At 34.9% G+C, this 11,650-nt stretch overlaps 1 protein-coding gene across 2 annotated transcripts; it reads left to right on the top strand.

The window, feature by feature from the left end:
* The first annotated feature begins 440 nt into the window (after positions 1-440).
* LOC149185637 (chaperone protein ClpB1-like) lies at positions 441-1,720 on the top strand. 2 transcript variants are annotated; one of them, XM_089412447.1, is made up of 4 exons: positions 441-788; positions 912-1,060; positions 1,195-1,391; positions 1,511-1,720. In XM_089412447.1, exons 2-4 carry the CDS (start codon positions 1,004-1,006, stop codon positions 1,575-1,577), a joined length of 321 nt encoding a protein of 106 aa, XP_089268573.1. In that variant the 5' UTR covers positions 441-788; positions 912-1,003; the 3' UTR covers positions 1,578-1,720. The 2 variants fall into 2 exon arrangements, with proteins under 2 accessions (XP_089268573.1, XP_089268574.1); XM_089412448.1 differs by having other exon boundaries at positions 479-788; positions 912-1,092.
* Positions 1,721-11,650: the final 9,930 nt, after the last annotated feature.

Raw genomic sequence — 11,650 nt, 5'->3', positions numbered from 1 at the left:
CAATTAAACTAAAACTAATCACTAAACCTATCCACTTCTTATTCAACTAAAACTAATCACTAAACCTAATCAAACTAAAACTAATCCAATCAAACTAAACCTAATATACAATCAATACTCATCCAACCAGTTACCACTTTAGAGTTGCCACACTATCTAAGTTCCTCTTACCTAAATTTACTTTAATACTATAGGAATGCAATAAAAAAATATAATCCCAAACCTACATATAAATAATAATAATAATAAGTTATTAGGCTGATAGGCCTTCCTTTGAAAGAGACTTTCGTCGTCTTTTTCATTCTCAGATTGACACCTGTCATCCATATTAAGCGGGCATCTGTCGTGCTTTCTGTTGCAACCCTGCTTCAGTGCGTCTTCGTTTGCTTTCAATCCTTTGCTATGTGGCATGCCTCTCAACACCACTTGCCAACATCGTCATTATGAGAATCACCATCATCGGCTTGGAAAGCGGGCTATACTGTTAATCGCCATAACATGTGGGGCACTGTTTCTTGTCAGCGCCACAGCCTGCCTGGTGATTTGTCTTGTGAAAATGGAGCGCAAGAATCTGTGATATATACTTGTGACCGCTTCGGCTCAAGGGTTTCGACTGCTACATCGGCTTGGAAAGCGGGCTATATTGTTAATCGCCATAACTGTGGCATGCGGGGCACTGTTTCTTGTCAGCGCCACAGCCTGCCTGGTGATTTGTCTTGTGAAAATGGAGCGCAAGAATCTGTAATATATACTTGTGACCGCTTCGGCTCAAGGGTTTCGACTGCTATGTATTTTTTCTTATCACTGCCACTCATATATTCAGAATTATCATCGTTCTTGCTCAAACATTTCTTTACCGAATTCTATTTAAATTCGTTTATATTTGCTCATGCCTCTCTGCATCTGCACAGGTTATACCTATGCGCTTTCAGTGTCATGGCCTCTTAGGGTTTATTCTCAGCTGTGGCCCTTCTTGTTCAGTTTCTCAAACAGAGTCATTATCATGACATCCAACCTTGGAGCAGAGCACTTGCTTGCTGCATTGTCTGGCCACACAACAGTAAAAACCCAAGAGAGAATGTCATGCAAGAAGTATGCACACGCATTCCTGGACTCTGTGTATGCATATTTTTCATATAATTTTATCACGAAGTTGGCTGCGGTGCTTTGACATGCCTTTGAATATTGTTGCAGGTTAGAAGACATTTCAGGCCAGAGTTATTGAATAGACTTGATGAGATAGTTGTATTTGATCCTCTTTCTCATGATGAGCTCAAGAAAGTTGCTAGACTACAGATGAAAGATGTAGCAATTCGTCTTGCAGAGAGAGGCGTTGCTTTAGGGTTACAGATGACGCTCTGGATCTTGTTCTTTAGAAAGCCTATGATCCTGTAAGTATCACCTTGTTTCTTTTTTATTCAGTCTAACTTGCCAGGGGATGTGCCCCCGACCCTAATACACTTGACACTGCATCTCCTTGACGAGTCGCTTCTCCCTTTCCCTATTGCAGGGGACATGATCCACTCCTTGGAAACAAGTCTCCACATCATAGGAGATGTTGTGGGAGGGTTCCCTGACTAAATTCGAGTTACCTCCCTTTGAAACAATCTAGAATTGTGATTTATATGTTCTATTCTGGTGCCTGGTATTTTTCATTCATAATGTTTGCTTGGTGTTCTTCATGTACAGTGATTTTATTCAAGGTCTGATTTCTATTTTCCATGCCCTGTCATATAAACCTGTGTGGAAAGTTATTCTATGAGTTTGATGTTTTGCCGAGTTTTGGTCGTGGTGGCCAACAGTGAATATTAAAAGAGCAGGACTTTTCAGTTTACAATTTCATTTTCTCAGATTTTCAATTCTCTCAATTTTCGCTCTTTCAGTTTCAGATTTTCCGATTTTCAATTTTGATGCTCTTCATTTCGATTTTCACATAATGTTCTTCATCCAAACTTTCACATAATTAGTGAAAGAATCCTATTGATATAAATTCCAGGTATTTTTAATTATTCAGACATCAAAAAAAATATAAATGTGTATCTTGATGTTCCCTCCTAACATGATTTTAAAAAGTGGGTACTCAGCTTTGTATATTGCCCTTCGGGAAGCCTATCATCCTGGAAGTAAAACGACCTCTTTGTTTCAGTTTCTTATTCAGAGCCTGTCTTGCAATAAGTTTACATCGAAACCTTTTAAGCATTGCCATTTAGCTTAATCCCACTCAAAAACACATTACAAGGCACTCAAACTCAAGTTATACTAGCATCATCACAAAAAATAAGCTGAAAGTTCGTAGAAGATGCCATCATTCACCGTCTAATCTTCCATTGGCTCATCATCGTCTATTTCTTCAATTCTCATTTTCTTTACTACCTGGGATGCATCAGCATTAAAATAGGCAGAATTCAGAATCTCTATCAAGATATCCGATTTTGCACCAGTGTTTTGGTTAACGATTCCCACATTCCTGTCCACGCGATAAGATAATGTCCGCTGCTCAGGCACTGCATCATTGTATACTGTACTGTTCCCATCAATCTCCCCACTGATAAGCATCCAAGATAGCTGAGTGACAACTTTGCTTTCCAACCATCGTCGCAAGGGGCGAGCACCATAAACCTGCAAGTACCACGTTACCACGTTATCCATTTAGAGGTTTTAAATGAGAATCCCCAACTAGGTCTTGCATTTTACTCACAAATTTTGACCTAAATTGCCCGTAAAGAACAAAATCTAATAATGATCCTGCCTGCTTCACTAGCATTAACAAGTAAACAATGCATTAATTTATATTAATCGGCAAACACACCAAAAACATCCCTTTACGCAAAGACAGGCAACACCCCATTTTTAAAGTTCAAGTGCGAGGGGAAAATGTTAAAATTTAAAGAACAGAACTGAAATTTATATCGATGGGATCCATACAGAAGGAAGAAAATCATGTGAAAATTAGAAAATCCGAAACTGAATGTGAAAATTGAGAAAATTGAAAATTGAAAATCTCATAAAGCAACTCTGTAAACTGAAGAGTTCACAGCTCTTAAAAATCAACCGTTGGCCACCACCACCAACTGCCAGCAAAAATATCAGACTAAAATTACTCCCTAGACAGGTTCATGCAAAATATATGACAGCCAATTGAAAATGCAAATAAGACAAAAAATCTGATCATTGGGCATGAAGGACTCCAGTTAGACCCTTCATAATGAAAATTCTAAGCATCAAATCAGACAATATAATAATTTCAGATTGTTTCAAGGTGAGGTACATCAAATTTGGTCAGTGCCTTTCCTCTGGGGCACTGCAACTGATGATTACCTTGTACTATCTGATGAGCCAAATGTCCTGAAAGAAGGATGTGGAAAATCTTTTGGTCCATTTCCCCGATGTAATATAGGACTGCTAAATTAGAGCTTATCTGTTTTTTAGCTATCTGGCACATGAAAGTGTAGCTGAATGTTGGCTATAGAGCCTCTAATGTAATATTGGTTGTTGCATTTGCCTTCGCAGGTTGTTACTTCTCTACATCAGGTGGATTGCGGAGCTTTGAACATCCTTTGAATAAGCTGATGCCAATGCCTCGTGTTGATAGTGCACTTGCCAATAGGAGGATCTCTTCCTCTGGCTGGGTAGAATCCTCTCATGGCAAGCTCATTACTAATACTTCGCAAGAGTTCACGTATGATAATTTAATGACTTTTCAAGCACTTGGAGAGCAACATATTGTGAACCAAACAATAGCAAAACCAATAGTAAGGTTATTGTAGAGACAGCCACAGGAATAGAATTATCCTCTGAAGTTGATGACTTCTTCACTTTATATTTAGATTTCAATTCTCCTATGGCTGTAATAAATGTTTCAAATGCACTTAATGAAAATGTATCTGTTGTTGACTCTAGTGGAACGTTCTTCAGCTCTCTGAATAATAATCAAAATGCAGGGGGAGACGATACAATCACCAGCACCCAACAGACGTACAATTATCAAAGCACTCAAGTGTGCTATTCCAAGCAAGTTAAAGCAATCAACTCAGCACTTGGGATAAAATCCCACAAAGCAATTCTATACCTGCTCTTGAAATTCTTTCAAGCTTTTGAAAGTAAAACCAATGAATTATCAATATAATTTTACAATAATAAAAAACAATTAGAAGGCCTTTAGTGAGCTCAAATTGCTCATCCGTTAGGCTTGAACCAACATCTCTTCTAGAAAAATTCAACAATTCTAATTTAATAATCCTATCGGCCTCTCTTTGTACCTTTTGGGACAATTGCTAGTTTTATTAATTTGACGATATAATATTGTTCGTTGCTTTTGAGTTTGTCATAGCGGTGACGACTTCAACTTTCTTTTCTTGTGATTTTATCAATCACGCCGACTCAAGACATCTACCATCTTGTTCTCTGGCATTTCAACTTCAAAAAACTATTGAACCGATATATATATATATATATATATATATATCCGACTCAGGACATCTACCATCTTGTTCTCTGGCATTTCAACTTCAAAAAACTATTGAACCGATATATATATATATCAGTTGAATAACTGATATAGTTATAATTATGAGGATCTGAATCTGACTTTGTCAACAATCAAAATAATATTCTATATAAATCATCAATATATTTATATTTGTAATATTTATAATTCATAAATTAACATTAAAAAAATATTTATTTCAATATCATTTTAAAAATATTTACAATAAATTAAAAATTATATAAAAATAATAATAATTTCTTAAATGTAAATGTAAATAATATTTATAATGTAAATAATATATTATTATTTCTTTTATAAATATATATTTTTAAAAAATCTTTCATAAATATATATAATATTTTTATTATTCCAACTATATTATAAATGACTTATTCTTCTTATTTAAAAAATCTATCATATAATTTATATTCATAAAATTCAAATAATATGATAATGATACTAATTTATAGACTTATAATCTATTATTTTTAATACATTACATTTATTAATTATACGTAATACATTTTTTAATATCTATCATATAAAATAAAAAAAATATAAAAAAATATATATTTTTCAATAGGACCCGATCATAGTCCATTGACTCGTCCCTAGTCAATCCTTTTCTGGTGTTATTGGTGTCGTTGATGTTGTTGGTGCTCCTCCCTGCATTGCTTCCCCTTGGATGGCTACTTCTCCTTGGTTGGTTCCTTCAAATGAAGGACCCAACTTAGGGACGGATTCAATGGCTGCATTTCTGAACTGTGTGTACGCTTTGATAGTTGCTTGCCATGTTCCTGTGAGGGTGTCTACCTAAGCAAGGAACTGCGTCATGATTTCAGCAATAGGATGGGCCGAGAGTGTCATCCATAGAGTATTCCATTACATGTCGGTTTCCTCATTGATCTGATGCAGTGTTTCCAAATTAGCCTATGCTAGTGGACAAAGGTCCCGAATTATTTGCTTGGCCTTGGCCGATTCATCTTCAATGTGATGGATTTGGGTCTCAAGGTTGTCCACCTATGCTAGAAGTTCATTCTGCTAGGTCTTGTCTCAGATACCCATGGATTGATTAAACAAATGATTAGCGTGATGTCGCAGAGGGTAAACAAGTTGATTCTTCCTTGCTAGATAACCATACCAGTCATGAACTTGTTCCAAAAGGCCTTGAGCTCCTTCTACAGCCTTGATGATCGAGGATTTCAGGCATACCTCTTATGTTATTTTTTGCTCAAATTCACATGCATACTGGGTGGCAGGATCTGGTCATGCCCTTTGAGTAGCAGCAATACTGCTCTTAAGCTCTTGATTGGTCAAGACAAGGTCAACACAGGTTGATTTGATGTGATTCTAACATTCAACAAGGGTGTAGGCGGAGAAATCTTCTAAGGCATCTGTCACGATATCTGCGACCGAGGGCCATAATACCTAGCAATTTTCAAGGTCCTAGTCATGTTGACCCTAGAGATTCTACTTCTCCTAGAGGAGATGGTCAATTTATGTTGCAAGGGCAAGAATATGTTGTTGTTGTTGTTCGTGCTTGGTAGCCAAGACGCTATGCAACGCCTCTGCTTGATGTCCTCATCCCTGCCCTTTGGTACATATTGTATGTATGGGCCATGTGGTGGTTTATTTTAGGTCCAAAGGTGTTGAAAAGGAACCCATTCCATAGTCCCATAGTTGGTTTGAGGGAAGCACCAATTTTCCATATGATAAGCTTAATGGATTTTTCCAACATCATTATGATATCACTTTTTCCAATAATTATGTATCAAAATATGGTGACTCATCTTTCTCTTGTTTCTTGAGAGATAGTGTTTGTGTTGGTTGTGTTTTTGTTAAATGTCATTGTAACGATTTTGAAAAACATGCCTCTTCGGAGGCATCAACTTCTTTGCTTCTTGTTCACAGTGATTTATGTGGTCTACTTTCTTCTCCTTTCTCTAGGTTCAAGTACTTATTAACTTTATTGTCTAGACACACTTTGACTTATTTCTTAAAATTTAAGAGTGATATTTTTGACTTGTCCTTGGATTACAAGACCTCTGTAGAAAAACAATCTGCATAGCAACAACAAAAGTAAAGAACACATAATGGAGGTGAATATGTCAATAAAAAATTCACAAATTATTGTACTACATAGGGCATTAAAATGTCACATATTGTTCCATATACACCACAACAAAATGATGTTTTTGAATGAAACAATCTTCCATTAAACACATTCTTATAAAACACATTACAAACTTCATTATCAAATAATAGTTTTTTAATTTATCTTACTCAATTGGTTTGCATTGAATGAATCATACTCAATACCAAAAAACCAAAATGCAGTCTTGAATACTTTTTACCTCACCTTGTTTGGTATGTGTATATGCGATGTTGTTTTTTTGACAACTTCTATTGTCTTACAATCTCCATGTTCCATTTTTAAATTTTATTGTGTCATTGATTTTGTCAAAGAAATAATTTTGTGTACCATATGATTAGAATAATCAAAATTGAAGAACTATATATCTTCTTGAAATTACTTTTATCATTAAAAAAAAATAAACATATGCATGATTGAAGCAACTAAAACTAAGGAAAAAACATCAACTTCAAACTTATTTGACATATAATCAATAAACATATTAGGCATATGGAACACTCAATTTATTTTAAGGAAAAAATATCATCTAATTTCTTTGTCTGATTGTGTATAAACTTACAATCCCTTCCAAATGGAAAAATATTTACAAATAATGACATTGAATGAATTCTTTATCTATATCACCATGTCCATGTGCTCTATCCCCGTGGCCTTTGCGATAATTAGATAGCTCCCCTTTTACTTCTGAAGGATTGTAAGTGTTGTTTTCTTCTCCATCTTTATCCTTCTTTACAAAAGTTTGTCTTGCAATTCCATCTAGTATACTTTCATCGAATAACAATGATCTCATAAAATTAATTTTCCAATTTTATCATCATCACATGTTTCTTTTCATATATTGAAATAACTAATAATTTTGACTTTTCACATATTGAAACAACCAATAATTTTGATATAGTATGTTTTCATAAATTACTTCATTTATATTGGTCTCTTCATGGACGGCAAGCCAATTAGTAATTTATATTGGTTTCTTCATGGCTTGCAATTAATGGACTACAAGTCAATCTAATTAGTATTATTTTTCATAATAACAAATATTCCTTTGTTTACACTGAACTTCTATTTCATATAGAATTTAGATTTCTTTCTAATAGATATTCTAATGTTGGTTTCCATTTAAAGCAGCCTTCGGTTGGGAAGTTGAAACAACACCCTAGAAAACAGGGACAAAATCCTAATCTGAGGTTCGGTTTGACGTCACTCCATTAAAGACATTTCAACATTAATCTCAACAATTGAATCATTTTCACTATACAATACACTTTCCAAATTGGTTATAAATTATTTGTCGAAAAACTGAATGGAATTAAGATTTAAATTTTGTAGCTGAAATCAATGTTGGTACATTACACATGGATATTCAATTGTAAATTTCTTTTGAATGGAAATTCTCACTATATTAAAACCTCCAAATTATAGCTTTATAAATACATCAACATATCAGTGAATTTAATTTGTTTCTTCTTTTTTCTTTCAAAAATTTACAGTTATTATTATTTTTCATTTTTAATTAAAACAAAATTATAAACTTTAGAGTTAACTTTCTCTTATTAAATTTTTTAAAATTTATTGATAATTTTATGATCTCTGATTTAAATTATTATTATTTAACCAAAATAATTTAACTTTTAAACTAATATGCATTTTAACATTATTGATTTTGTAATAATTTCATAATATAAATCAACAAAAACATATATAAATGCTCAATATTTCCTTTATAAATAAAACTAAATATAAATCATTTACCCTCACTTTTATACTCTAACCGATCCAACTTTACAGCCAAATAGACATCAGCTGAACGCCATCCATGAAAAGCCCAGAATGCTGTTTGGAGGAAAATATCCCACAACTTAATTGTGACCAATTCAACTTTCAAGTGAGACGGACAAAAAGAACAATTTGTTAAGGCAGTTAAATAGTAAATGAATTGAATTCCATTTTACAATGAGAAGAAAAAGAGGGGAATTAAGTCAAATTTAGGGCAGTATATATTGCACATCTTGAAAATTAATTTTTAAGTTTAGGAAAATAAATAACTTAATATTAATTTTTAAGTTTAGGAAAATAAATAACCTAATTCATATATGGAAGAAGATTCATTTGGGGTTTGGTATGGTAGTTGGGCTTTTCCTCTTTTTTTGTTTTCTTTTAATACAGTTTTAATGGTGTTTTTCAATATGGGTAAAAATATTTATCAATCACATTATTATTATTTAAAAGAGGGATAGAGATAGATATTATAGATATTTAAAAGAGGGATAGAGACAGATACTGTGGTATCTAATGATATTTTTAAGTTTAGGAAAATAAATAATCTAATCCATACATGGAAGAAGATTCATTTCGGGTTTGGTATGGTAGTTGGGCTTTTTCTTTTCTTTTGTTTTTTTTTAAATACAGTTTTATTAGTGTTTTTCAGTATGGGTAAAAACTATTTATCAATCACACTATTATTATTTAAAAGAGGGATAGAGAGATACTATAAATATTTAAAAGAGGGATTGTTAGGATATTCCGACACATAGGAAATAGTTAAGTACAACTTGGTCTAGTATAGAGTTAGGTAAAGTGTGTTTCTTTACCTTGTACATTTTGTAACTTACAATCCGACGGTCACGATATGTAGTGATCCAACGGTTCATTCTCTCCTCGGTATTACCGACACTTGATCCGTAGCTTAACACCCGATTGGTCCATGATTTCTATTTAAAGCGCATGGAGGGTCATTTGTAGGGTAATCCGTCTATGAGAGAAGCATATGTAAATTTTCATTCTTTTATTAATAGATTGCCTGAAGTGGCCGCGTTGGCTCAGGCCGTGGACTGTTTCCCTCTTTGAGGGTTTTAACCACGTCAAAATACTGGTGTATTGATCTGTGATCTGTTTGTGAGCGGTGTCCTTTGGTGTTCTGTCTGAGAAACTTACCCTGTAAATTCCTACATGGAATCAGAGCTATTTGAGGGCCGTGTCCGTTGGTGATCCAAATCTGAAGACGGTAGAACTGCATCCGACTGCCGTTTCCTAGATCTATTGTTTCTGACTGCTTTCGGGCCAAGAGGACTGCTCTGTTGTGTTGGGAGCATCTGTTCCAGTGAGGGACCCCTTTCGTTTCACGCGAAAAGGTTTCCAGTAGCCCTAGCTGCGTCATTTTTAAGAACTGGAGGTATACAGTGTTTATTTGCAGTTTACAGTTATTTTCTCTCTGTTTATTTCGGTTTCAGTTTATTTAGCCTTTTTTATTACCGGATCTATACCTTTCATTTCTACGTATGCTCTTTGCCCTGCGACTCTGTGCGATCTGGGCAAATCAGAAACAGAAAGGAAGGATTTTTCTCATGCGTATGCTCTTTTCCGCTGCGCCTTAGCGTGATCTCGAAAAATCAGAAACATTGAGGAAAATATTAGCTTCCGGCTAAAGCTAACTTTGAGCCACAAGGTTCATTTTTGAAAATATCTAGTTTCCGGCTAAAGCTAACTTCGAGCTGCAAGGTTCGTTTTTCTTGTATGTCCGTGTTGGGTTTTGTGTTTTTTGTTTTGTAGGAAAAAGAGCTTTCTCAAAGCAAGCACGCAACCCAAAGCATCAACCTCTCTCTCTCTCTCTCTCTCTCTCTCTCTCTCTCTGTATAGCTCACTTGGTGCAAAGCTAATTTATGAGAGTAGAGGTCTTGGGTTCAAGTCTCCATTTTGTGGGGGCGGATTTTTTCATTCCCGCACTTTGTCGGCGACTTCATCAATTTTTTTTCAAAAAGCCATAACTTCTTCATCCGAAAGCCGTTTTCAGAACCGTTTTTTTTAAACATCCTAATTTTTCGAGATATTTCCATTGGTACACTTAGTTTTAGCATCTACAACTTCAGTTTCTGTTAAAAATGGAAAGTCCATGCCAAGTCATTCTTGATAGCACTAACTACTTCCAATGGTGGTCCTACATTGTGGATTTACTTAGAAGTAAAGGTCTTTACAGAATAGCCACAGGCCAAGAGACCAAACCGAAAGATGAAGATAAGGCAGCTAAATGGGAAAATAGGCAAGACCAAGCACGTGGGTTGATAGGGATGTCTATTTCTCCAGATCTTAGATTCCATATTGCAGAACTTGATACTCCTGATGAAGCACTGCAACAAATTACTAAAGTCTTTGGAATTAAAAATGAACTTAAAGCCCATCAACTTGAAAATGAATTGCTTACATTGGACCCCAATAATTTTTCTTGCATTGAAGATTTTTTGTCCAAGTTCAAGACCCTTAGACTTCTCTTGGAAGGTGTTAAGGTTAAGAAAGAAGATAGTAGCCTTATCTACTCCATTCTTACTAAGTTGGGACTAGCTTATTCTGTGTTTGTTTCCACCTTCCATTCTATAAGAGAAGCCTTCATTTCTCAAGGATAAACCTACAAGTCCCCTTCCTTTGATTCCTTTTGTGATTCTTTAATAAGAGAACAAGAAAAACTCTTACACCTTGGTCTTCTTCATCTTGGAAACTCTTCTAAGAAAGCGTTTGCCGCCCAGCAGCAACCAAATCCAAAGAATCCTAAGAAGTTGTATCCTAAAAAGAATGGTCCTAAACCAAACAAGGGTCCTAAGCAATTTCGGCCTCAAAATGAAAAATCATTTCAACAAAATGATAAGACAAATAAAAACAAAGGGAAGAAGACTGATAGACATTGCAACTTTTGTAATCGAGATGGCCACTTAGAATCCAAATGCTTTAAGAAAATGGAAGCCTTGGAAGCAGCAATGAAGAAGCATAACATCCATTTGGAGCAATCTTCAACTTCAACTTCATCTTCAGGAATGGCACTTTCTGCATGTGGTTGTCAAGCATCTCGGTCTGGCTATGCAATAAATGTATCTTCTTCTTCTCATTCTCATGAGTGGCTCATTGATTCTGGAGCTTCTTATCACATGGCCAAAAACAAAGCCATGTTTTCTTCTTTAAATGATTGTAACACCAAAAATATATATGTTGGTGATGATAGATCTCTTAGTGTTGTAGGG

Source organism: Pinus tabuliformis, chromosome 3_1, assembly GCF_031772625.1.
Source record: "Pinus tabuliformis cultivar Carrire ecotype Pingquan chromosome 3_1, CPIR1, whole genome shotgun sequence".
Lineage (NCBI taxonomy): Eukaryota > Viridiplantae > Streptophyta > Pinopsida > Pinales > Pinaceae > Pinus > Pinus tabuliformis.
Note: the sequence above shows the minus strand (reverse complement) of the source record. Positions and strands in the feature narration are given on the sequence as shown.

What these genes read in the sequence shown, in the direction of transcription:
- LOC149185637 (XM_089412447.1), top strand. Translation starts at nt 1,004, where the DNA reads ATGACATCCAACCTTGGAGCAGAGCACTTGCTTGCTGCATTGTCTGGC. An exon ending in CATTGTCTGGCCACACAACA is followed by an intron (nt 1,061 to 1,194) that starts GTAAAAACCCAA and finishes ATATTGTTGCAG; the next exon opens with GTTAGAAGACATTTCAGGCC. An exon ending in TTTAGAAAGCCTATGATCCT is followed by an intron (nt 1,392 to 1,510) that starts GTAAGTATCACC and finishes TCCCTATTGCAG; the next exon opens with GGGACATGATCCACTCCTTG.